Source organism: Suncus etruscus, chromosome 17 (genome assembly GCF_024139225.1).
Source record: "Suncus etruscus isolate mSunEtr1 chromosome 17, mSunEtr1.pri.cur, whole genome shotgun sequence".
NCBI classification, from domain to species: domain Eukaryota; kingdom Metazoa; phylum Chordata; class Mammalia; order Eulipotyphla; family Soricidae; genus Suncus; species Suncus etruscus.
Window position 1 is genome coordinate 68924654 of NC_064864.1, and position 27772 is coordinate 68952425.

At 46.8% G+C, this 27772-nt stretch overlaps 1 protein-coding gene across 1 annotated transcript; it reads left to right on the forward strand.

Annotated features, from left to right (window-relative positions):
* The first annotated feature begins 364 nt into the window (after positions 1–364).
* ZRANB1 (zinc finger RANBP2-type containing 1) lies at positions 365–27567 on the forward strand. Its single transcript, XM_049764441.1, has 10 exons — positions 365–627; positions 3441–4291; positions 18128–18315; positions 21447–21600; positions 22948–23019; positions 24680–24878; positions 25226–25346; positions 26283–26412; positions 26503–26732; positions 27253–27567. Exons 1-10 carry the CDS (start codon positions 587–589, stop codon positions 27469–27471), a joined length of 2205 nt encoding a protein of 734 aa, XP_049620398.1. The 5' UTR covers positions 365–586; the 3' UTR covers positions 27472–27567.
* The last annotated feature ends 205 nt before the right edge of the window (positions 27568–27772 follow it).

Below are 27772 nucleotides of genomic sequence, written 5' to 3' on the forward strand. Positions count from 1 at the left end.
AAAAGATTTCAAAGCTAAGTGTAAGCAATATTCTTTTGTTATTTTAACTTAAGGGCATTATCACCTTCTTGCTTCAGTAATGACTATATAGTAGCAATTGACTTAGCAGTAGCCAGACAATTTTCATGTGTGCATACAAGCGCACGCACACACACACACACACACACACATATACACATGCACACACACACACACACACACACACACACACACACACACACACGCACGCGTGCACGCACGCACTCGAGGATTTTTAGGAAAGGTCTTTCCCATGTATAAGGTGACTGACCGGTCGAACCAGTTAGCTGATTTCATTAGTGTGTTCAAACTCTGAATATCGTAGTTTACTGTTAAATGAGTAGGAGTGAGCCATAGACTTAACTAAATGAAGTCACAGCAGAAATAACTCTTGGGCAGTGTGGGGCTTGTGGTGAACCCAGTTCTGGTCTCATTCACAGGCCTAGCTACTGACAGTCAGACAGAAGGACTTGGCACGTTTTGCATCTCTCCTGAGGAAGTCAGACTCAGCCAGCATGAAGCCTGGACCTTGTCTCTGGCCTGATTTGTAAACCGTGATTTGCTAACTATGTGCAAGGTGGAGGTTATAGCCCGGAGACTAAAACCGTAGTAAGTGTTTTTTTTTTTTTTTTTAATTTAGCTCTAAAATAGTGGCCAGGACTTGGCAAGCAGGGATGTTGCAGTTATAAAGGGGAAGATTGAGCATTCCAGGTTTTGCACAAGTCCCTGAGCAAGAGGGAAACACTTCTGCTACTCTTTCTAGGATTTCTTTTCACTTTTCTAGTTAAAAGATTAAAAAAAATGTAGTCCTCCAGTTTGGTCCCTGCCAGTACACACAGTGCCCACGCACTACCAGGGAATCCCTGAGCACCATGTTACACACCACCATTGTGCCCCTAAGACAAAACGAGTTGGGAAGTGATTTAAGAAAATGGGAAGGTCGGGGCCGGCGAGGTGGTGCTAGAGGTAAGGTGTCTGCCTTGCAAGCGCTAGCCAAGGAAGGACTGCGGTTCGATCCCCAGGCGTCCCATACGGTCCCCCCAAGCCAGGGGCAATTTCTGAGCGCTTAGCCAGGAGTAACCCCTGAGCATCAAACGGGTGTGGCTCGAAAAACAAAAAAACAAAAAACAAAAAGGGGAAGGTCGATTTTACTTGCTAGAGTCTAAATTCAAACACTATAAAAGGTGTCATTGGATCTGAGAGATAATACAGTGAGTAAGATGCTTGCTTTGCATGCATGAGTTGGGTTTCATCCATGGCATTCTGGATGGTTCCCAAACATCACCAGGAGTGATCTCTGAGAACAAAGCCAGGAGTAACCCCTGAGAATCCCTAGGTATGGCCCCAAAACAAACTAAAACACATACACACAAACCCATTAAATCTGCAACAAGTTTGTAAATATTCTAAATATTATAAAAAGTTGCCTTTAAAAAATAGTGTTCAGGGACCAGAGATAATAGGGCACTTGGCTTAAATGTGGCTGACTCAGGTTTGAATATTGACATCCTAGATGGTCTTCCCGGCCAATGACAGGAAGTGATTCCTGAGTGAAGATTCAGGAGTGATGCCTGAGCACTGCTGGGTGTGGCCACAAAACAAAATAAGTGTTCTGGTCTGAGGAAATAAATCAGGGCTGGGCACATACTTTGCATGCAGGAACTCAGGGTTTGATTCCTGGTACTGTAAGGTCTTGTGAGCTTATATGGATGTGGCTCTTAAAAAAAACTCCAACAGTATTAAGAATAGGGCTTGGGGAGGCCGTTTGTCTTTCACAGGGCCAACCAGGATTTGATCCCTGGCATCATCTCTGTCCTATGTGGTATCCTGGGCCTGCCAGTATTGATTCCTGATTGCAGAGCCAGGAGTAACCCCCCTGAGCATCTCTGGGTCTGGGCCCTGCCTCCCAAAAATCTTACGAATCTTTTAAATAGTTTTATTTTTTGTTTGTTTGTTTTGGGACCATACCCAGCAATGCTCAGGATTACTCCTGGTGGTGCTGGATGGACCATATGATGTCAAGTCGATTGCATGCAAGGCAAGCACTCTATCCACTACACAGTTTCTCCAGACAGTGACTATTTTGAATATGAATTGAGTTTTGAATATTTAAGAATTATTAAACATCTTGAATTTTTTTTTTTTGTTTGTTTGTTTTTTGGGCCACACCTGGCGGCGCTCAGGGGTTACTCCTGGCTATCTGCTCAGAAATAGCTCCTGGCAGGCACGGGGGACCGTATGGGACACCGGGATTCGAACCTTAGGTCCTGGATCGGCTGCTTGCAAGGCAAACGCCGCTGTGCTATCTCTCCGGGCCCACATCTTGAATATTTAAAAATCTACTGGAGTGATTGATTATATGTTACTTTAGGGTCATTGCGTCGATCTGATAGTCCTGTGTTTAGATAATAGCAGTTTTTACTTTTTGTTTTAGAGTAAGATTTTCTGGCTGTTGCTTATAAAGGAACTTGATCTCATTGTTCCCGTGTTCACTGCACAGCTCCTCAGCATCATTCTTCTCTCAGTGCGTATTTAGGGCAGAGGCGAGCTCTTTTATACTGTTCAGCCCCCCCAGAATTGACACTGATCTTTTGAATTTTTCAGTGAATCATAGATGATCGCACAGTACTCTGTTTATAATTTGAGAGAAGGTTATGTGCTTAAGATACTTCATTTGCAATATTGTCCCCAAAGTTTTTCTTTTGGGGGGGTTGTCATATCCTGTGAGGCTCAGGTGTTACTCCTGCTTCTGCACTTAGAAATCACTTCTGGCAGTGCTTAGGGAATTGTATGGGATGCCAGGGATTGAATCCAGAGCCTTATCTGAGGTATCTCTCTGGCTCATCCCTTTGAGTTTTTTTTCTCCTTTTGGGCCTCACCTGTCAGTGCTCATGGGTTACCTGGCTCTATGTCTGTGTTCAGGAGTCAGTCACTCCTTTTGGACTTGAAGACTACCTGGCATGCCAGGGATCGAATCTAGAGCAGCCATGTGCAAGGCAAGCACTTACCTGTTGTACTATCACCCCCCCCCCCATTGAGATTTTAAACTTAATTTTTCTAAATTGATGGCAACAACTTGGCTAAGATGAATTTTTATCAATAGTGTTTCTCCCTTTTTTTTTTTTAAACTTTCTCTTCTCTTAGAACCAATCCATCTTCTCCATATATTTTTGAATTTCAAAGAACAACTTTGTGAACTTAAGAGGTCTAAGATTTTTCTTTGGGGACTTCTTTCTGGCATCCCCCTTAGAAATCAGAAAGGGGACAAAAAGGGCAATTTGATATGAAGCCCTCAGTGCATCTTTTGAGAAATTGATAGTTGATAATTGAAGGGTTCCTTCCCGGGGAGGGGGGTATTCAGCAGGTTCTCATAGGTATAACTATCCTTTCTGTTTTAATAACCATATCCTAATTGTTTATAGCTTCCTGCCTGACATAACTCACTTCAAGAAGTACACAATGTCAGAACGTGGAATCAAGTGGGCCTGTGAATATTGTACGTATGAAAACTGGCCGTCCGCGATCAAGTGTACCATGTGTCGTGCCCAGAGACCAAGTGGGACAATTATCACAGAAGATCCCTTTAAGAGCGGCTCAAGTGATGTTGGTCGAGACTGGGACCCTTCGAGCACCGAAGGGGGGAGCAGCCCATTGATCTGCCCAGACTCTAGTGCAAGACCGAGGGTGAAGTCTACATATAGCATGGAAAATGCAAACAAATGGTCATGCCATATGTGTACGTACTTGAACTGGCCGAGAGCTATTCGATGTACCCAGTGTTTATCCCAGCGCAGAACCCGGAGCCCTACCGAGTCCCCGCAGTCCTCAGGATCTGGCTCAAGACCAGTTGCTTTTTCTGTTGATCCTTGTGAGGAATACAATGATAGAAATAAACTCAACACAAGGACCCAGCACTGGACTTGTTCTATTTGCACTTACGAAAACTGGGCCAAGGCAAAGAAATGTGTTGTGTGTGATCATCCCAGACCGAATAATCTTGAAGCAATAGAACTGGCTGAGACGGAAGAGGCGTCCTCCATCATCAATGAGCAGGACCGAGCGCGCTGGAGGGGGAGCTGCAGTAGTGGGATCAGCCAGAGACGGTCCCCGCCCACCACTAGACAGGACTCAGAGATGAACATGGACTTCCAAAGGATTGAGCTGGCCGGGGCAGTGGGCAGCAAGGAGGAGCTGGAAGTGGATTTCAAAAAGCTAAAGCAAATTAAAAACAGGATGAAAAAGACTGACTGGCTCTTCCTCAATGCGTGTGTGGGTAAGTGCCTGTGTTTTCAAAGGGGATGGGGAGAAAGTACTAAAACTGACAAAGTTCTTTCATGTGTAATTTCAGTTCATTCATGAAGCTTTATTCATTCCTGGAGCAGATAGAAGAATCGCTGCCATAAATTGGAATCTTGCCATAAATTTGCTTTCAGTTGCCTCCATAATTTCATTGTGTTTATGTTTCTATCATTAGGGAATAATACCTTCTACTTCTACTTTGCCTTTTTTTTTTTTTTCCTACACTCTGCAGTTCTCAGGGACTATTCCTGGCTCTGTGCTCAGGAGTAATCCCTGGTGGCACTCAGGCTCAGGCCAGCATCCCTCAGTACTAGAGATTCAACCTGGGGTTCGCCACATCAGGCCAAGCTCCTTCTGTCCCATGCCGTGTCTGGGTAGCATGGGGCATAGCTCTTGAATTAAATTTAATGCCATTGATTCAGCAGTAAGATATCTACCTGGAATTTCAAACCTGCTCCTCTGTCCCTTGTGTAACCAGACGTGTGAGCCAGTAGCAGCTGAGGGTTTGTAAACAGTGTGTGAGCATCTTGTGATGATGGAAGCTTTAGTCAGATGTTAAAAATACCGTGAAAATGTGTGACTCCAGTGAGCTGAGCAAACATCATGTTGACCTTGAAAATGCTGATGTGAACTTCACATGAATGTCACGTAGTAAATATTGGCACACTTGATGAAACCAATTTCATGGGGCCCCGTGGATTCTGTAGTTCAAAATAGGATTTGTATATTAATGACTCAGCTGTTCAGAAGACAGTGGCATGTTGTGAGAACAAAGTTTCCTCCCATTACTAATAGCCTGAGTTAGGGGTTGGTGTGTAATTCACAGATAAATAATCGAACTTCTCAGTATTTTTCTTCTTTTATTTTTATTTAATTTTTTGGTTTTTGGGTTACTCTTGGCTCTGCTCAGAATCATTCCTGGCAGGCTTGGGGAATCATAGAGTATGCTGGGTATTGAACCTGGGTCTGTTCCTGTTCCAGTGTCAACCACGAGCAAAGCAAACACACTACCGCAGTACTCTGGCCCCCCCCCCCCCTTTAAAGGAGATTAGATAATTAAACTATGATTTAAATAATTTGCATACTCTAACACTTGGTTCTGTTTAGGAACATTGGTTTTTTGGGGCCAGAGCCAGAAGCTCAGGGTTTACTCCTGACTTTGTGCTCAGGGATCCCTCCTGGCATGCATGCTAGGGGAACATATAGGGTACTGGGATCAACCTGAACCAGCTATGTGTAACCCTACCTGTCTGTACTATCTTTTTGGTACCTCATTTCATCTTTATTGCTATGGAATTATTTGAGGAACTGTAAACAGTAATATTAGCACAAAAGATGCCTTCCACATACATCTTGTTTGATGTAAAAGGAAAATACAAGGGACTGGAGCAATAGCACACCAGATGTGGTATTTGACTTGCACATAGCCTACTGGATTTCAATCCCCAGTACCTTGTGGTCTTTCTTGTTTGTTTGTTTTTTATTTGGGTGGGCTATACCTGGCAGTGCTCAGGGGTTAAGCCTGGCTCTGCGCTCAGAAATCGCTCCTGACTCGGGGAACCATATGGGATGCTGGGAATTGAACCCGAGTCCATCCTGGGTCAGCCACGTGTAAGGCAAACACCCTACCACTGTGCTAACACTCTGGTCCCATACTTGTGGTCTTTCGAGCCTGCCCAGGAGTCATCTCTGAGCCCAAAGTCAGGGTTAATCCCAGAGTACTGCTAGGTGTGGCCCCCAAATCAGGGGATATGGGGAAAGAAATTTTAAATATTTTAGGAGTTATTTACCAGGAACAGTCAATGAAAACCAAATATATTTATCCCTGTGTGTATACTTTCTTCCAGGGGGCTGCAGGGAAAGAGTGGGGTATTAGCACTTTTTTTGGTGGGGGGGAGTCACACCCAGCAGCACTCAGGGGTTACTCCTGACTCTACACTCAGAAATCGCTCCTGGCAGGCTTGGGGACTATAGAGGATGCTGGGATTTGAACCATCATCCTTCTGCATGCAAGGCAAACACTTTACCTTTATGCTCTCTCCGCCCCTCCCTTTTTTTTTTTTTTTTGATTTTTTTATTGTTTGGCCACACCCAGCAGCGCTCAGTGGTTACTCCTGGCTGTATGCTCAGAAATCGCTCCTGGCAGGCTCGGAGGACCATATGGGATGCCGGGATTCGAAGCACCGACATTCTGCATGTGAGGCAAACGCCTTACCTCCATGCTATCTCTCTGCCCACCCCCCCCCTTTTTTTTTTGGTCTTTGGGCCACACCTGTTTGACGCTCAGGGGTTACTCCTGGTTATGCGCTCAGAAATCACCCCTGGCTTGGGGGGACCATATGGGACGCCGGGGGATCGAACCTCGGTTCGTTCCTTGGCTAGCTCTTGCAAGGCAGACACCTTACCTCGTGCCACCTCACCGGCCCCCCACCCCCTTTTTTAAAGTATTTTTTATTTGCTTATTTGGGAGCAGGGCCTGGAATCAGATCCAGGGTATCACAGATGCACAGGCCAAGTGCCCACTGCTATGCCATGTCCCACTGATCTGTGTTTTTCTCATTTGGTGGTGCTAGGATTGAGCCAAGGCCTCACCCACATCTGGAATTCTACCAGATGCCAGGGATTGAAACCGGGTTGGCCACGTGCAAAGCAAATGCCCTCTCCGCTGTGCTATTGCTCCAGCCCCTCAAATCTTTATTTTTTATAAAATATAGTGCCCCAGTATTTCTTCTGCTTCCATAGGGTTGGAAGGTTGTTCTCTGAAGCTTTATGAAACTGTTTGACAGCTTGTGAATCTGAGTCCCTTCAGTGTTTCAGTTGGCTAAATAAGTGCCTTTTGGTGGGGTGTGTTGGTCTGTGATTACCTGTTGTCTAGTTAGGTAAACCACACTCTTATGATGATCTGTTTTCTGTCTTAAATATTTTTTGTTTCCTTCTGTTTCCATGTTTTACCCAGTTGTGTTCAGGGATCACTCTTGGCTGTGCTCAAACCTGGTTTAGTGCTGACATGCTGTACTATTGCTGCAGCCCAGTGCCTAATGTTTTTGGTGAACCATGGGACTCTTTCCCAGTTTCCTGGTAGCTCAGGAGGAGCTGTGTTCTTTTATTTTTTTGGTTTTTGGGTCACACCTGGCAGTGCTCGGGGGTTACTCCTGGCTCTGTGCTCAGAAATCGACCCTGGCAGGCTCAGGGGACCATATGTGGGATGCTGGGATTCGAACCACCTTTCTTCTGCATGAAAGGCAAACGACTTACGGTCCCCGTGCCTGCCAGGGGCACTTTTTAAGCACAGAGCCAGGAGTAACCCCTGAGCGCTGCTGGGTGTGACCCTCCCAAAACAAAAGTGGTGGCACAAGCGGTGCCCGAACTAGCCTAGGACGGACCGTGGTTCGATCCCCCGGCGGCGTCCCATATTTCCCCCCAAGCCAGGAGCGATTTCTGAGCTCATAACCAGGAGTAACCCTTGAGCATCACTGGGTGTGGCCCAAAATCTAAAAGAAAAAAAAAAAAAGGAAAAACCCCCCAAAATTATACTTTATGACGAGAGATGTAGTGGGGAGGGTGCTGCTCTGCAGGCAGTTGGGTTAGATCCCAGCCTTCCATAGGTTCCCCTAAGCCTGGCCAGGAGCAATTTCTGAGTGCAGAATCAGCAGTAATCTCTGAGCACCTCTAGGCATGGCCTCAAAATAAAACAAAACAACACAACAAACAGAACAAAATAGAACAGAACAAAATATACTTTACATATGACATAAAGCAGAATGGGAGGTAAAGATGTCTTGGATCTTTTGACGTTTAAAACTGTAGGGTTCCCCTTTACTTTTAAAATGGTTTCAGTCAAAATATTTTATTCATGACTTTTAATAGAATCCAGACTCTCTTGTAGCAGGTCCTGGAGCACTTCCATAAAAGGAGAGCAGAGGCTGGAGTGCTGGTGATGCGCCTTGTATGTCCGTGTGAGGACATGTGTGGGGCTGTTAAACCAGGTGTCTGCTCCCCAGCACATGTTCTGTTCGGAGGGGCCGTCTCTTGATTCTGTGCTCTGCTTGATTCCCTGCTACTGGGCTGGGTGTGGACCGCAGCTCCTACTGAGCTCCCCACACTCTCTCTGGCTCTCCAAGCATGGATTTGACTTGTGGTTCTCCTATCTCCAGGAGAGTCGTGTAAAAGTCATATTGCTATTTTTAGCACAGTAGTACTGTCTTCATATAACCAAAAAATAACTTGAAGTTTCTAAGGATTGTAATTTTATAACACTGGATAGGAAAGAGTGTGTTTGTGTTAAATGTTTTAGTTCCCTGTGATCATTCTTAGTCATGGAAAACAAAATTCTTTCCCTCCAGCCACTCTCCCTGTCCCCCTTCCCTCACTCAGCTTTTCCCTGGGCTTCATTTCAGTCTGGGACTTGAACTGAACGTGGGCTCAGCAGTGTCTTGAAAAGGCCAAGTCTCAGCCGGCCTTTCGTTGTCAGACTCAGTTTCTGTTTTCTGGAGTGATTGTCCCTAGGCTAATTACTGATAGATAGCTGGACTGTCCTCGTGAGGGGAGAGTGGGGCGATTCTTGGTGACAGGATTCTGACCTGGTTTATGCATGAAGGATTAAAATCGTAAAGACTTTAGTGGGTCAGAACCATTGCATTAGTCTGGAGAGGGCTTGGAGCTGGAGTGTGTGGAGAGTGTGGAAGACCAGGTCTGATCCCACTTACATAGTCTCTGAATTTCTTGACTGGAGAAGCCTTCTCCAAACCCTGAGGAAAGCAGAAGATCGTATTATGTGGAAATACAGTTTATGAAATCTAAAGTATCTTTTTATTTATTTATTTGTTTATTTATTTGTTTATTTATTTATTTATTTATTTATTGTTTTTGGGTCACACCCAGCAGTGCTCAAGAGTACTCCTGGTTCTCTGCTCAGAAATCACCCCTGGCAGGCTTGGGGGACCATATGGGACGCCGGGGTTCGAACCACCGTCCTTCTGCATGCAAGGCAAACGCCCTACTTCTACGCTATCTCTCCGGCCCTAAAGTATCTTTTAAACATAAAAATTAAAAAGCTGGGGCCAGAGAGATAGCACAGCGGTAGTGCATTTGCTTTGCACGCAGCCGATCAAGGATGGATGGTGGTTCTAATCCCTGTGTCCCACATGGTCCCCTGTTTCTGCCAGGAGCAATTTCTGAGCGCAGAGCCAGGAGTAACTCCTGAAAGCCTCCAGGTGTGACCCCCCCCCCAAAAAAAAAGTGTTTATATTTTGATTGTAACATTTTATTGAAGGTAAACTTCATCTGGTTTAAAAATCATAAATTATGGGCCCGGAGAGATAGCACAGCGGCGTTTGCCTTGCAAGCAGCCGATCCAGGACCAAAGGTAGTTGGTTCAAATCCCGGTGTCCCATATGGTCCCTCTTGCCTGCCAGGAGCTATTTCTGAGCAGACAGCCAGGAGTAACCTCTGAGCATCGCCGGGTGTGCCCCCCCCAAAAAAAAAACTCATAAATTATAAAGAAAAATAATAGCTCTTTTTCTTATCTGCATTCTGATTATCTGATACAGAGATGACTGCCTCTTCCCCCATTAAACTTTATTTTTTTTATTTTTTTTATTTTTATTTATTTTTTCCCCCCATTAAACTTTTATTTTGAGAAATTAAAAAATCTGTGGAGAAGGTGCTAAGTATAGGGCCGGAGGGACAGTGCAGAGGTTAAGTAAGGTTCTTGCTTGCAGTTGACCCTAACACGATCCTTGGAACCTCTTGATCCCAAAACCACTGGGTATGACCTGATCCACACCTGCCTCCGGTTCCAAGAAGAAAAAGTGAAATGCAGTCTAATGAACACTCCTGGGCTTTCCTCTGTTAGTTCTGGCCTCTGTTGGCTTCCTTGCTATCTGCCTGTTTCTTCATCCTGTGACTTTTCCCCAAGCCACTCGAGTTTGCGTAGTGTCACATGTCCACCATCACAGTGTGTCAGGAGTTTCCTGTGTCAAGTCCAAACTCCTTTTACAAAGTGTTACAGACTCCAGTGTCACTCAGGGCTTTTTCCTCTAGTCAGTTTTTTTCTCTTTAAAGTTCTCATTTGAACAGTGTTTCAGGGATCCAACCCAGGCCCCAATACACAGGAGCCAGAATCACATCCTGGCCTGATGAGTTTGGGGTTTAATTTTTTCGGTTTGTTTTTGGGTCACATCCTCTGGTACTTAGGGCATCCTGTGGAGTGCTCTGGTCAGTTGGGTGGAAGGCAAATGCTCTTCCTGCTGTGCCGTCCTTGATTCTGATGTAAATGTTTCCTGATGCCTCATCTAAGGAGGCAGACTTGGTGATGGGTGATCTTCAGTACAGTGTTCCCAGGTCCTCAGGGATGCCTCCTGGAACATGTCCTGCAATCGAAGAAGGTGCTTGATGGGTAAGCTGGGAAGAAGCCACTTTTTTTCCGGTCTGGTGTTGGAGGGGTGCTGTGGTCGCAGTGTAGGTGGCCATCAGGGAAGTCAGCAGGAAGAGGAAACAACAGTAGCCAACCTCGAACTACAGTAGGAGATAGAAGTGTGACCTGAAGGTAGCCTGGAGGGTGGACTCGGGGTGGAGAGTGGGAAGGAGGGAGATGTGGGTTTGGGCTTGAGTGTTTATAGATAGAAATAACTAGAGTTTAAAGTTCTTGGGGTTTCGTTGTTTTTTTTTTTTTTTTTTTTATCGTGGGGGCAACACCTCGTGGTGCTCAGGACTTACTCCTGGCTCTTTGCTCAAGATCACTCCTGGCAGTGCTCCGAGGATCCTGTGTGGTGCCGGGAGTTGAACCTGGGTCTGCACTGTGCAAGGAGAGCACTCTCCCTCGGCACTGTCTTTTTGGTCACTAAAGTTCTTTTGACTTTAAAATATCTTTGAGTTCATGCTTCTCATTGACCCTTTATCAAGGGTATTATTGAACAAATTGAATAGATACTTGTTTCAGTACAGTAATGATGAAACAAAATTCCTGAGTGCCGCTGGGTGTGGCCCCAAAACAAAACAAACAGGAAAAGAATTTCTTCTGGCAGTTTTATGTCTTGGGTTTTTGAAAAGCTTATTGTCTGGTAGCACTGTTCTGGAAGTAGAAACGCTTGGTCTTGTTGCCACAGTTCGTTATGCGGGCGGAAAAGCATCTAGGACATTTGTTTGGCTTTCTCTAGCCTCTTGGGTTAGTCACACACGCACAGCCTACCTGAAGATACACACAAAAATTGAGATCACACTGTTTAATTTTAAAAGGCAGGGGCCAGAGCTAGAATACAGCAGTTAAGGCTTTTGCCTTATACACAGGGTAACCTGGGCACCCTGTATGGTCACCTGAACCCCACCAGGAGAGATCCCTATGTACAGAGCCAGCAGTCAGCCTTGAGCAATGCTGGGTGTGGTTCCCTCCCCTCAATGGCCAAAGCAAAGCAGCTGTTTGGAACTAGTTGTGCTCTGGGCCTACTTCGCCGGGCTTTCTGGCTGTGCTCGGGGTCCATGTGGTGCCTGGGACCAAACCCAGGCCTGCAGTGCACCAATGAGGGGTGTGTGTGTGTGTGGTTCCTTCATTGAGTTCTCTGTTGTGTTCAAGCACCGAGTGAGAATCATAGTGTGCATGCAGGTCAGCTATGGGGTTGAAGCAAAGGATTTGAACTAGCCCAGTGCTTAAAACGGGCTTTGTGATGGATCCTTTTTAGGAGGAAAAATGCTTTAGCATGCCCTGGGAATGTACGTTTTAAAAGTTCGTGGACAGAAAGTGCCCACCAAATTACACTCAAAGCTGCCACCTCCCCAGTCTCCCCAATCTCTTGTGTTCCATGTTGAGCAAGCTGGTGGAGACAGTGGCACGCAGCCCATACATAGTTGAGCATCCCAGTCCCCTTCTAATTGCCACAGATGAGTATTCCTCCCAGTCTTCCCAGTAAAAAAACTCATTTCCCTCAAGAGCTCTGTGCTTCAGGCTAGTGTGAGACTGGCCCAGGGTACAGGTACGTTCTGGCTTTTTTCTAACCATTTGGCATTCTTCACAAAGGTAGTCACCATGGGGCCGGAGCAATAGCACAGTGGTAGGGCATTTGCCTTGCACTCGGCTGACCCAGGACAGACCTTGGTTGGATCCCCGGCATCCCATATGGTTGCCCGAGCCAGGGGTGATTTCTGAGTACATAGCCAGGAGTTAGTTACCCCTGAGTGTCACCATCACCAGATGTGGCTCCCCCAAAAATAACTCCCCCAAAATACCAAAGTTAGTCACTGTTACTATTCTGTGTCCTCAAAGACCAAAATAAATAAAAGCAGAACTTTAAAAACTGTGCCATATATGGGGGACAAAATGTTTTGTTTGTTTGTTTGTTTGTTTGTTTGTTGTTTTTGGGTCATACCTGGCAACGCTCGAGTTACTCCTGGCTCTAGGCTCAGAAATCGCCCCTGGCAGGCACAGGGGACCATATGGGATGCCGGGATTTGAACCACCGTCCTTCTGCGTGAAAGGCAAATGCCTTACCTCCATGCTATCTATCTCTTGGCCCCAAAATGTCTGTTTTTCAAACAACTCTGATCCAGCTCCAAACTCTGGCCAGGAGAGCTGTAGTGGCCACAGCGGCCCAGGATGCATCACTTTTGCTTTTTATCCTCAGCCCAGCTTCTGGAACAGAGTGAGTAGGAAACACATGGAAGTGGGGCCACATGAGAGCACAGTGGGAAGGGTGTTCCCTGTGTAGGCAGTTGACCCTGGTTCCATCCCCACAGTCTGCCAGGACTTCCTAAGGACTGCCAGGGGTGCCCCTCCCCCCCAACAAACATTGAACCAAGGTAGCTTGTAACCCAATCTTTCTAACCAGTGCTCCTGCCTTCACGGTTTCAGAAGCACCTGAATTGCTCTGCTGTGACATGCACCAGCTAATTTTGCATTTCAGGGGACTTGGTGTCTCCAGTACTGTGGGGGTGTCAGTACTTTCCTCCCGGTGCCTTTGCTGCTCATTCAGAGTGTTAAAGAAAGGAGGAAGAGAAGGGAGGGATGTGCTTTATGGTTTATTTTGGGCCATATCAGCAATGCTTGGGTTACTCCTGGCCCTTTGCTCAGAAATCGCTCCTGGCAAGCTCTGGGAGACCATAGGGTATGCTGGGATTGAATCCAGGTTTGTCCTGGGTCACTGCATGCAAGGCAAACACCCTACCACTATGCTGTCTATCTCTCCAGCCTTTGTGCTCTATGTTTGTCATAATTTCCAAGTTGGCGCGTAGAGGGCTGCAGAGATGGTAGTATCCAAGGAAACCTGCCTTGCACGTACCTTGCTCCAGTCCCCAGAATCTCATATGATCCCTGGTGCACTGCTAGGAGTTAATTCCTGGACCATTCAACAGTCCTCCACCTCAGAACTCCATAACTAAGAGATAGATGCCTCAGTGAGAAACTGAGATTCTCCAGGATGTTGTGAGATGCTAGTGACGGCGAAAGCTCGTCCAAGTCACTTTCTCTTCTTTAGTAAACTTTTTCCTCGATTTATAAAATGAGATTTCACCACTTAGCCTATATTTATTTTCTGTTTTCTGTCTGCCAGTTCATCATGTTCTGACGCTCCTCCTTTTTCCAAGATATCAATGCACTGGGCAGTGAACATAGAAATTTTGTTTGTGGGAGCAGAAAGTAATCAGAGTCTGGGCTCAGTATGTGAATACTATATGCACATGAACCCTGTCTGGAGAATTGGTACATATTAGTCAGATGATCCAGAAGATAGAACGGAAATTCCAACAGTTCAGTGACAGTTACAAAAATTAGATTTGTAAGATACTAGTTTATCTTTGTATTCGTCTCGATAGTAACAAAAACTTTTCTTTTTCTTTTGAGCCACAATTTGAGGTGCTTGGGTTACTACTGGCTCTGCACTCAGAAATCACACTGGCAGGCTCAGGTGACCCTGTGGGATGCTGAGGATGAAGCCCGGGTCGGCTGTATGCAAGGCAAATGCCCTCCCTTCTCTCCCTGCTGTGCTATCGCTCTAGCTCAGAACTGATTTTTTGGTTTTGGTTTTTTTGGGTCACACCCGGTGGCGCTCGGGGGTTACTCCTGGCTCTGTGCTCAGAAATCGCTCCTGGCAGGCGTGGGACCATATGGGATGCTGGGATTTGAACCACCATCTGTCTTGGGTTGGCTGCGTGCAAGGCAAATGCCTTACCACTGTGCTATCTCTCCAGCCCAAAACTATGAATTCATATTTCTGGTAAATGTGAAGCCTGGAATCAAAATTTTTTTCTTCTAATATTATTTTTTGTGCCATATTTAAATTGTGTTTTCTCGTTCTGGAAAGTCTTGGGAAATTTGATGCCATGAAGAACAAAAGCGAATCTCTTGTTACTTTCTCCTTACTTATCTCTGTCTCAGGGTGGGGCAGCCTGTGTATCCACTGAACAGAGCTGGTGGGGCAGTAGCAGAGGGTGTTGAGGTCTGGGTCAGGGGAAAAGTCAATCCTGTTGCTCTCTTATTTACTTTATTGTGATGTACCTGCAGGCTGGCCCTTCACTGCTCAGAGCTCTGTGCGTTTTCAGCAGTATGGAATTTGAAGGTGACCTGGAGAGCTTGAAGTCATAATTCCCAAGCAGTTTACTCACTTTGTCATATGGAACCCCTCTGAAACGTTAGAGAAAAGAAATTGTTGTTATTCTTATTTTTTTTCTTTTTTTCTTTTTTTTTGTTATTCTTATTTTTTGAACTAAGTTCTTGTACAAGAATTTTTAACATGAACTTCTTCCAGACAGTGCAAGCTTGATTCAGAAACTCTCTCTTTGAATCTAAAGCTAGTTGGTATTTAGCTTCGCCTGGACCCAATTTTTGTCTTTGGGAAATTAAACAACCCTATGCAATGGCTACACACGGACTCAGCTATTTTCCACAGCCTTCCTTGACCTCCCATGGTCACTTGACCAGACTCTGGGTCGTTGGTTGCTTCGTTTCTGTTTTCTGCCATGATTTGGACTGAAAGTTAGGGTGCAGAGCAGGACCACCACTGGCAGAGTTTGACCTTTGCTTGGTGGTGCTCAGATGGGGGAGCTCAGGGGTCAGAGGGCTGCACCTTTGCTGTTTCTTGCTGGCTCTCAGCCGGGTTGGGTGGTTTAGGGTAGAGGGGTATATGGAATTGAATTCAGGGCCATTTGCATCTTTGATTGCTCTTGACTGTACTTACGGTGTTGCATGGGCCATAAAGGTGTTGCATGATATGTGCGCACACATGTACACACACATACACACACACACACACACACTTCTAGGTTAAAGTTAAAATTCAAAATTGAGAACACAGCATGTACCTGGAAATAGCTTTGATAGGGCTGAAGTGAAAAATAGTCTTTTTAAGGAATCTCTTGCAGACACAGAAGGAAATGCAGGCAAGGCCTGTTAAGTTCTAACGGATAAACTGCACTGAATTACTCAGATTAAAAACTCTTTCGGAGTGTTCCTGACAGTTCATTAACACAAGTTAGACAATTCAGTATTCTCGACTTCTCAACCTTTAACCATAGATTTGTTTTTACTTTGCTGTCTTCTTTAAGGCCTGAATCTTTGAGAAGATTCACCCTTGTTTCATGGCAGTGTGATGACTCCAGGCCACTGAGCCTTTTGAACTGTTTGAAAGTGCGAAGTAGAAGTTGTTGTATTATAAAGTGGGTGGGGTGACAGAAGTAGGAACATTTGACTTGGGGACATGGGTGGCAGGAATGAACACTGGTGAATGGACAAGTGTTGGGACATTGTATGACCAAAATTCAACTAAAAGACACTTTAGAAGTATCACATGTGGGGCCAGAGAGATAGCATGGAGGTAAGGCATTTGCCTTGCATGCAGAGGGTCAGTGGTTCGAATCCGGGCATCCCATATGGTCCCCCGAGCCTGCCAGGAGCGATTTCTGAGTGTAGAGCCAGGAGTAATCCCTGAGAGCTGCCGAGTGTGACCCAAAATCCAAAAAAAAAAAAAAAAAAAATTATACATGTTGGGGGTGTAGTTCATAGCCACAAAAAAATGAATTCTGTAAGAAGTATTCTAGTTTGTTGGAGCAGAATTTAACCAGGTAAATGTATTTGTCAGGGTTGAGGGTGCTTTTTTGGGGGGAGAGTCTGTATTTGTTTTAAAGAGGTTTGTTATTTATTTATTTATTTTTTGTTTAGTTTTGTTTCTGGGTCACACCCAGCAGCTCTCAGGGGTTACTGTTGTCTCTGTGCTCAGAAATCACTCTTGGCAGGCTTGAGGGACCATGTGGGATGCCGGGAGTGAACCAGGGTCCATCCGGGGTTGGCTGCATGCAAGGCAAATGCCCTCTCATTATGCTATCATTCTGGCCCAGAAGTTTGTCATTTTTAATAATGTAAATTATTTTATAGTACCAGTGTGTTATGCTCTGAGGAATATTTAATTTTTTTAATTTTTTTTTTGGGCCACATCTGGTGGTGCTCAGAAGTTACTCCTGGCTGTGTGCTCAGAAATAGCTCCTGGCAGGCACGGGGGACCATATGGGACGCGGGATTCGAACCAACCACCTTTGGTCCTGGATCGGCTGCTTGCAAGGCAAACTCCGCTGTGCTATCTCTCCGGGCCCCAGAATATTTAATTTTGAATTCATGATGGCAAATACTAGTTTTAAAGGAATGGTGCTAGTAATATTAGCATTTTACCCAACAAATTTTGCTTGCTGTAAGTTAGGAAACATAGAAATTATTTGATCCTTCAATCTTAGTCTTTTTGCTTATTTTTGTTTAGGGCTACATCTGGCAGTGCTCAATGCTTACTCCTGGGTCTATGCTCAGGAATCTTTTGGGGTGCCAGGGATTGAACCTGGGTGGGCCTTGTGTAAGACAAGTGCCCTACCCACTTTGCTATTACTCCAGCTGCTGCAATCTTAGTTTAGTTTTTGATTTTTTTAAATACCCATATGTGGGGAAAGCTTGGCACATTGTTGAACTTATTCAGTCCTTGTGCCACACACTGTCTGAGCACTGCTGGCACTAAGCCCTGGGCACAGACCCGAGAGTGAATCCTGAGCGCCACCAGATGTAACATTTAAGACTCCAGAAAAAATCCCTTGGTGATAAATTTGAGGCCGACCCCACCTTCCCTTGCTGCCAAGGTGTTTGGTCGCGACTTTCTGAGTTACTTAACATTGATTGAGCCACACATTTCTGATGGAGTTTGAAACTGTTTCGTGTCTCCCTACTTCTAATTGTCTTGTAATGTTCTAGCACATCAGAATCTCTAGTTTTCATCTTGATGCATTCTCACTACTCAGTGAATGTGAGAAAAGCTTGGCTCTGAGGGTCCTGAAGCCAAAATGCTGCTGGCTTTTTACCCATATGGAAGTCGGTTTGTCGAGACTTAGAGATGGTCTCACACTTAGCAATCTGGAAGGCACTGTTCACTGTGATTCGCTTTATACAAACTCATGTAAAAGGCACAAATCGCTCAAAGCAGCAGAGGCATGTTCTTGTCTTGGTCTCTTGGGTCCAGGCCAGGGCAGGAGACCATGAAGTCACTGTCACCGTCACCATCACCATTTTTATTTTAATTTTGCCACACAGTGATGTACAGGTCTGGCTCCTTGCTCTGTGCTCAGGGGACCCACCAATGGCGGGGATGGAATCGGAGCAGGTGCCTTAGCACTGGTCTGTACTGACACAGGAATAAAGGTGGAGGTGGGGGTTGCTCTGCCCATTTTCAAAACTCCTTAGGAAATGGAAGTGACATCCCCATCCCGTAGGTCCTGAGAGACACTCATCAGGTCAGAGAGTGAGTCCTGTGGAGCTGAAGGAAACCTGGCTTTTTGGTTTTCGTTCTCGTTATAGGGGTTGTTGAAGGTGACCTGGCTGCTATCGAAGCATACAAATCCTCAGGTGGGGACATCGCCCGCCAGCTCACTGCAGACGAAGTGCGCCTGTTGAACCGGCCTTCAGCTTTCGACGTGGGCTACACGCTGGTGCATCTGGCCATCCGCTTTCAGAGGCAGGACATGCTTGCCGTCCTGCTCACCGAGGTCAGCGCTCACTCTGCTTCTCAGCCTGGGTGTGACTGGGCTTCTGCCAACAGTTGTGGGGGGGGGACCCTCAGGTCCCAGCCAAAAATTGCAGGAGACGTATACGATTTTAATAGTCTATAAAATTCCTTCGAAGGCAATTACACTTGTTTGTTTCTTTAATTTCAGAATGTAAAAAGTGGTCATAATAAGAGCACTTGGAAAAAGTGCAGAAGGGTGCAAGGGAAAAGTAGGAAAAAAACTTTTATTTTCTCATTTATAATTCTATAGTTTAGAGATAGCCACAATGACTATATTAGAGAGAGAAAGAGTGTGTGTGTGTGTGTGTGTGTGTGTGTGTGTGTAGAGAGAGAGAGAGAGTGTGTGTGTGTGTGTGTGTGTGTGTGTGTGTGTGTGTGTGTGTGTGTGTGTGTGTGTGTGTGTGCGCGCGCGCCCCCAAACCTGCTGATGCTCAAGTGTTATTCCTGACTCTGTGCCCTGAACCACTCCTGGCAGGCTTGAGGAACCCATATGGGATGCTGGAGGGTCGGTTGGATTTGGGTTGACCACATGCAAGGCAAGCGTCTCCCCTGCTCCTCCCTTATGCTCTTTTTTTGTTGTTGTTTTTTGGGTTACACCTGGTAGTGCTCAGGGGTTCCTCCTGGCTCTACACTCAGAAATCGCTCCTGGTGGGTTCAGGGGACCATATGGGATGCCGGAATTCGAACCACCATCCTTATGCATGCAAGGCAAATGCCCTACCTCCATGCTATCTCTCCACGCCCCCACCCACACCTCCATATATACTCTTGCTCCAACCTGTGTTTTTCTTTTTGAAGGTTGGTTTGGGGACCATGGCCAAAGTGTGATGTCATGGTAATGGTTGACGTCAAGTAGCTGTTGCCTTGTCCCTCCCACCCCCCAGCTCCTTGAGTTCTTGAGAGTCCAGTTTCAGACCAAGGGTTGGTCATAGCTCACTGCTGCCCATTCCCTGGTTTAGCTTCTCAGTGAACTCATGTTATTTTGGCATCACTGATGCCTTTTCAGTTCCTTTATTGGGGTTAGGGGCCACACCGATGATGCTCAGGACTCCCTCCTGGCTTTGTGCTCATGGATCGCTCCTGTTGAGCTCGGGGCACCCTATGGGACTCCGGAGATTAAAACCTGGGTTGGCCACATGCAAGGCAAATGCCTCCTGCTGTGCTATCACTCTGGTCCTGGAACATGCCTTTTTTTTTTTTTTTTTTTGGTTTTGGTTTTTGGGTCATACCCGCCAGTGCTCAGGGGTTACTCCTGGCTCTATGCTCAGAAATCACTCCTGGCAGGCTCGGGGGATTCGAACCACTGACTTCTGCATGCAAGGCAAGTGCCTTACCTCCATGCTATCTCTCTGGTCCCAAGGACCATGTCCTTCTGATTTGAGGGGTACAGACCAAGAAGGGGAATCACCTGCACTTACAGGAACTCCCCATACTGGTTCCATAGAAGCTGGAGCCCCAGTGAGTTTCCTTTTTAGCGCTGTTGATGTTGACCTCACACTTTTGGGTTTTGACAGTACTTTTCCATTTTCTATTAGCCATTCACACACCTTCCCTCCTTTATCTCCCCACTGTTTGGGATTATTGTTTTGACGCTCAGAAATCACTCCTGGCTTGGTTTGGGGGACCATATGGGACGCCGGGGGATCAAACTGTGTCTGTCCTAGGTTAGCATGTGCAAGGCATATGCTTTACCGCTTGCACCACTGCTCTGGACTGAGCTATTTATTCCAACTTATTGTCTGTCTGTCTGTCTTGGATACCAACCCTTTATCTGGCGTATTGATGAGTTCTACTATTCGCTTGGTGTCTTTTTCACTTCAGCCTGAATTTCCTCAGTTTGATGTGGCCCACTTATATTTGTTTGTGTTGTCTTTTTGCCAGTGGAGTCAGACCCTGGAAGTCACCCCAAGGTCCAGATCCGGATACATGTCTGTTTTTCTGTAATTGTGTTTTATGGGTTCTGGTCTTGCTTCAAGGTCTTTTGTCCACTTTGAACTAACTTTTGTGATGATGGTATGCGATAGGGTTTAGTTTGTTTCTTGTTTTGTTTTGTTTTGCTGTGGATCTGCAGATTCCCTGACACCATTTGTTGAAGAGGCTTTTCTCTGCTAACTTCATATACCCAGCTCTTTCAGAGGTTAACTATCAATTTGAGGATTTGTCTCTGAACAGTATATAATTCTGGAGGATACATGATTTGAAAACAAGACACATTTGCTACAATATTTGATAGCTCATGCATCACTTAAGAATAATGTAATATATTATTTAGGTGACCTAATAAATTTTTATACACACTTGTTTTGTTTTTTGGGTCACACCGTGAAGAACTTGGATACGTCCCAGTGGTGCTTGGGGAACAGTATGGTACCTCGGATTAACCCTAAGCCTGTGGCTCTTTCTCTCTGGCCCATACACACTTTATATGCCTCATTTATTTGCCTGATTATATCCTAACCAAGAATAAGAATTAATGAGACTGGGGTAAATAATTTTTATGGCTGTTTCTTTGGAAAGTTGTATTCAAACAAATACTATCTCATACAGGTTATATTATCATAACAGCACTTTGAGAATGGGGATGTTTTTGTAGTTTCTTTAAATGTGGTTAGTTGCCTTTGTTTTCCTGGCAGTGCTGGTGGTGTTTCTCTGGGTATGTGCTTGGAAGAAGCTAAGACCAGGGCTACTCCGCATACTATGCAGGGTGTTGTCATACACCTGTAAAATCACTTTCACTCTTTGACTCTGATTTCTTGTGCAAAAATGCAAGCTTAGACTCCCCCCCCCCCCCCCAACATGGACTGAATCCGGACCTCCTGGAGGCCCGTAGAGTGTGGCCTAGAGCTGACTCTCCAGCTCACTTTCGGATATGCCTATTTTCTGTTCTGTGGATGGTAAATGTGATAAAGTGTTTATTGTTTTTGTTTGTTTTGCTTTTGGACCATACCGGTAGTGCTCAGAGGCCCTTTCTGGCTCTTTTAGGAGTGACTCCTTAGCAGTATTCAGGGGAACCACGTGTGTACAGGTGCTGTACACATGGGCATGGGCTACATGCCAGGCAAGTGTCTTAACCTCCTGTCTCCGCTGACTGTTCTGTCTCTTGTCTTCCAGGTCTCTCAGCAAGCAGCCAAGTGTATCCCGGCAATGGTTTGTCCTGAACTCACGGAGCAGATCCGGCGCGAGATTGCTGCTTCTTTGCACCAGAGAAAGGGCGACTTTGCCTGCTACTTCCTGACGGATCTGGTAACATTCACGCTGCCAGCAGGTAACTTCACACTTTGAAGTTCAAAGTTTCACTTTAAAAATAAAAAAAGTAGGGGCCAGAGAGATAGCACAGCGGCTTTTGCCTTGCAAACAGCTGGCCCCGGACCTAAGGTGGTTGGTTCGAATCCCGGCATCCCATATGATCCCCCGTGCCTGCCAGGAGCTATTTCTGAGCCGACAGCCAGGAGTAACCCCCGAGCACCGCCGGGTGTGGCCCAAAAACCAAAAAAAAAAAAAAATTTTTTTTTTGTTAGAAAGCACATATCTTAGCAACTATATGTGCATCTTTAGTTCCAGGTTTAGTTTGGAGGTATTAATTAGCTCAAGGGTTGGTTCCTCAGCAGCAGCAAGTGCTTTAGTTAAAAGTTATAAGCAGGGCCCGGAGAGGTAGCACAGCAGTGTTTGCCTTGCAAGCAGCCGATCCAGAACCTAAGGTGGTTGGTTCGAATCCCGGTGTCCCATATGGTCCCCCGTGCCTGCCAGGAGCTATTTCTGAGCAGACAGCCAGGAGTAACCCCTGAGCAATGCCGGGTGTGGCCCCCCCCCCCAAAAAAAAAAAAGTTATAAGCAGGGCACAACAGATAGTAACTGGCTTCTGTTGGGGAAAGGGGGTCTCTGATATTGAAAACATTCCATTTTACCCATGGAGTTTCCTCCTCGATGTCATTGTCGAGTTTAAGAAGATCTCGGGCCCGGAGAGATAGCACAGCGGCGTTTGCCTTGCAAGCAGCCGATCCAGGACCAAAGGTGGTTGGTTCGAATCCCGGTGTCCCATATGGTCCCCCATGCCTGCCAGGAGCTATTTCTGAGCAGACAGTCAAGAGTAACCCTTGAGCACCGCCGGGTGTGACCCAAAAACCAAAAAAAAAAGAATATCTCTACTTCCTCCACCCCCAATAATTTCCAGATTAGTTGCTGGTCTTGTATCAGATACTCTGGCACCGAGAGCTAAGAGTCCAATAGATCCGGTGCTCTGGGGAGCACTCTTGGGAATGACTCGGACCTGAGGCCCTGGCCTCCTCTGATGGTTCTTTCTTCACAGTTGTCTCTCTCGCAGCAGGGCTCATGTGTGCAGGGCCTGGCATCAGTAGTCTTCCTGGCTCTTCTGCGTCCTTGCAGAGTGGTGACTAGGTTAGACTGTTACTGTCTTTAGATCAACCATGGTTTGGGTCAATGAAGTGCAGAACTGAAATGCTTTAATTCCTCACATCCATGATACAGGCACAGCTTTAAAGAAAGTTCCCTAACAAAACTTTGAGCGGTGAGGTACTGTTTTAGAAGAGGTTACTATTAGCTGTAATCAGATTTTATTTAATTAAGATCATGTACTTCATCTTCTCTTTCGTAGATATTGAAGATTTACCTCCAACAGTCCAAGAAAAATTATTTGATGAGGTGCTTGATAGAGATGTTCAGAAAGGTAAAGCAGAGATTGAAGAGTGTGACTGACCTTGCCCCAAGTTCATCAAGCTGAGGCTTTGTTGCCTGGGCTTGGAGGAGGGCCGCTTAATTGGACTCTGAATATTTGGATGGGTGAGAGTGTGCTTTGGCTCAAACTTGGTACCAGCTGGAGGTTTCTCCTGGTGAGGCCCGGAACCCATGGCCGTGTGTGGTTGAACCCAGACCCTGCACATGACAGGAACCCGCCCCAACCCGCTGAGTGTATTTGACTTTTTTTTTTTTTGGTTTTTGAGTCACACCTGGCAGTGCTCAGGGGTATGCCTGACTCTGCACTCAGAAATCACCTCTGGTAGGCACGGGGGATCTTATGGGATGCCGGAATTCGAATCACCGTCCTTCTGCATTCAAGGCAGACGCCCTACCTCCATGTTATCTCTATGGCCCCTGTATTTGACTTTTTAAATTATAAAGTCCTTAAAGAAGATTGTTGCTTTATTCTGTCAAAAATGCTTCTTCATTCATATTTCGGTGGGACCTTCACAAGTTTCTTTGAGGCTGGAGCAGTGGCACATGTGGTAGGGCATCTGCCTCGCATGTGCTAACTTAGAACGGACTGTGGTTCGATCACCCGGCATCCCACATGGTCCCCCAAGCCAGGAGCAACTTTTTTCTTTTTGGTTTTTGGGTCACACCCGGCAGTGCTCAGGGATTACTCTTGACTCCACGCTCAGAAATTGCTCCTGGCAAGCTCGGGGGACCATATGGGATGCCGGGATTCGAACCAATGACCTGCATGAAAGGCAAACGCCTTACCTCCATGGTATCTCTCTAGCCCAAAGGAGCGACTTTTGAGCACAAAGCCAGGAGTAACCCCTGAGCGTCACTGGGTGTGGGGCCCCCCCCCCCCAAAAAAAAAAGCTCCTTCAGGGGCCAGCAGCGTGACTCAGTGGTAGAGCCTGCCTTTCGTGAGGCTGAGTGTTGGGTCCAGGCCGTAGTACTATAGCAGCAGCAGCAGCCACAGATGAAGAAAAGTAGGAAAGAAATTGAGAAAACGAATAGGCAATTCAACTTACTCATGCCTCTTAACCTCAGTACAGTGGGGCTATGAGATATCTCTGAACTTCGATGTTTTAAAATCAGAATGTTTATGCTTTTTTTTTTTTTGGTGTCACATCCAGTGGTGCTGAGGACTTATTTCTGACTCTGTATAGGGACCTGTATAGGGTGCTGGGTATTGAACGCTGGTCACCTTGTACAAACAAGGCAAGTTCTCCTACCCACAGTACTATTGCTCCAGCGGTAGCACAGTAAACATTTTTGGAGAGGGTTTAGGTATACCTGGCGACACTTGGGTTATTCCTGACTGTGTGTTCAGAAATCACTCTTGGCAGGCTCGGGGGACCCTATGGAATACTGCAGATCAATTCCAGATCGGTCCCACTGTGCTATCATTCTGGCCTTCACAGTAAACATTTTAAGAAAATAAGTTGTAAAGGATTTTAAAGTTTTGTAAAATCCAGAACTACAGATTTGTGAACTAGGGTTTGTATTTCTGTTGATTGATTTGTTTAGAATCAGCCACCCACATGGACTGACTCCTAGAGTATGGGGTCTTGCCTCCACTTTTTGTCCTTATTCTCATAGGTATGAAATGACTATGTTGTTTGCATTGATTACAGAGCTAGAAGAAGAATCCCCCATAATAAACTGGTCTTTGGAGCTGGCCACCCGTCTGGACAGCCGCCTCTATGCCCTGTGGAACCGCACAGCAGGCGACTGCCTGCTTGACTCGGTGCTGCAGGCCACCTGGGGCCTCTATGACAAGGACTCGGTGCTCCGCAAGGCCCTTCACGACAGCCTACATGACTGCTCGCACTGGTGCGTGGGCACCGGGCTTCCCCCAGGGCAGGGCTGGGGGCTCTTGGTGTGGGCCAGGGGCCAGCTGGCTTCAAGCCTGCCTTGTTGGTGCTGCCCCAGGGCCATGCTAGGTGGGAGATACACAGTTGCTGAATGGGTGTGTGTTTGCCTGGGCCCGGTGGTGGCATGTCTACTGGGGCTTTGACAGAGACTTGCGTGGTTTGTGGGAAGAGACATGCTGTGGGCAGGGGACATCTTGGAGGGGAGGAGACATTCCTCCCCATCAGCTGCTGACAGGCATGATGGAAGTGCTCTTCATTCAACTCTAACTCACTCTCTCCCCTCCCCTCCCCATCTCTCTTCCTTAGGTTTTACACACGATGGAAAGATTGGGAATCGTGGTATTCTCAGAGCTTCGGTTTACATTTTTCCTTGCGTGAGGAGCAGTGGCAGGAAGACTGGGCCTTCATCCTGTCTCTCGCCAGCCAGGTGAGATACCATAACGTTGTATGGTTTGCATCCCGTTAGACTAGGCTCGTGGCCCGGGGGGATTGGGAGGTATCTAGTTGTGATGCCATGGTTTGCTTGTGATGTCATCAGGCGAGTCAGCAGCATGTTCTCAAGTTCCACTGCCCTTGGGGAGGGGCTCCTGCCTCTCACCCTCCTAAAGATGAGCTCCCAATTTGTTTGGGGGTCTCGCTCCAGACTTTAGAGCTAGTTTTGAGCCTGCATCTGCCAGAACCTGCAAGCCCAGGGTGGGGTGGAAACCTGGGTCGTTTCCTCTCCTCACCCCAGGTTCTTTTTAGGGGACACAATTATGGAGCAGGTGCCATGGGGAGGAAGGATTTCTGAAGAGTCCGGAGTGAACCTTCTAGAACTGAGTTATGGGGGATGCCCCTCAGAAACTCCCATGACCTCGGCTTTTCTATTGGGAAGGGCTCAATAATGCCAGGCTCCGGATGCCCCTGGATGCATGACAGCTCATTATTAGTGCACTTCTTAGAGGGTGATGGAATCCTTGCAGGGGAAGGAAGGTAGAAAGTTCTGGAATGCAGGGGGTGCAGTCACTTAAGTTGACACAAAATAACAAAAGCTCTTTAATAAAATTCAAAGAGATGTTGGGAGCCAACAGTTGTCTTAAAGGCAACTGAGCTGGAAGGCAGTTGTGGTTGACTACTGCCTCCTGCTTTCAGTCCATCTCTGGCTCTAGTGTCTGGGCAGCGAAGTCTCTGCAACCCCCCCCCCCCCCCCCGACTTTCAGACTCAATGTCCTGGGACCCAGGTGTTGCTTGAGCTCAGGAGTGATTTGTTGAGGACGGAAGTGAGACAATGCCAAGGAACAGGAGCGTGGTGCTTTTTTTCTGCCCAGTTTCTCAGACCCAGAATAAATGCTTTAAAGAGAAATTGCTTTTTTGTTTTGTACAGCCTGGAGCAAGTTTGGAACAGACACACATATTTGTACTTGCACATATTCTTAGACGACCAATTATAGTTTATGGAGTAAAATATTACAAGAGTTTTCGGGGAGAAACTTTAGGATATACGCGGTTTCAAGGTAAGCTGCAAGCCCAGCACGTTTGAAGTTTCCTCCGTGCAGGGGCTGCCCCTGGCGTTACTGAGCTGGGCTGTTCTTCTCTCCTTCCAGGTGTGTATCTGCCTTTGTTGTGGGAGCAGAGTTTTTGCTGGAAAAGTCCTATTGCTCTGGGTTATACAAGGGGCCACTTCTCAGCCTTGGTGGCCATGGAAAACGACGGCTATGGGACTCGGGGTGCGGGCGCAAATCTCAACACTGACGACGACATCACCGTCACCTTCCTGCCTCTGGTGGACAGTGAAAGGAAACTACTGCCCGCGCACTTCCTGTCAGCCCAGGAGGTGAGGCCCATGGCAGCTCCTGGCCTGCACCCGCATTTATGCATCTCTGCTGGTCAGGGGACAATCACTGTGAATACGGGCGCGCTCAGGGGTTACTCCTGGCTCTATGCTCAGAAATCGCTCCTGGCAGGCTCAGGGGACCGTATGGGAACCACTGACCTTCTGCATGAAAGGCAATCCTGACAGTTTTAATCTGAACATTGGCGTGTGTGGGTGAGAGAGGAGAGAGAGGGGGGAGAAAGAGAGACAGTTCTGGAAGAGAGGGAGTGAGAGGGAGATAGGGAAGGTGGTGAGTGGGGGAAAGAATTTTCTAGAGAAGCCACATCCCATTAGGCTGTTGGACCAAATTCTTAAGTTTCGCAATAAGCCCCAGACCACGCTCCACCTGCTAACTTTGCCTGTTAACTTTGCATGTTGGATGGGGTGGTGTGGCCCTGAAAGCTGGGGGCGTCTCTGGTCAGCTGCCCTGCAGCTGCCTGTCGGACTTGAATCTGACCCGTGCTCCTTCCCCTTTCCCCAGTTGGGCAATGAAGAACAGCAGGAAAAGCTACTGCGGGAGTGGCTGGATTGCTGCGTGACAGAGGGTGGTGTGCTGGTGGCCATGCAGAAGAGCTCACGCCGCTGCAACCACCCCTTGGTCACTCAGATGGTGGAGAAATGGCTTGACCGCTACCGCCAGATCCGGCCTTGCACCTCACTGTCCGATGGCGAGGAAGATGACGACGACGAAGATGAGTAAAGAACAAGCACCAACCCCGAGAGCTCGAGACCAAGATACTGGCTTGTGGACAGCCTGTGGCGCAGGCCTGGAAGGAAATGCTGTGGCAGGCAGGAGCTGCGGAGGGAGGAGGCTGCCTCATGGGGACGAAGACAGAACTTTCCCTTCCAAATTGTACATCTGTCTGTAAAGCACCGCATGTGGTTGTGTAGGAAATTGTGTGATAGGAACCGTCCCGGCACCTCATGCTCTCGGGTCTTTGCAGCCTGGGCCCTTCCAGCAGCACAGGGCAGAGGACTGTTCTTGGGGACCTTCCCCAGAA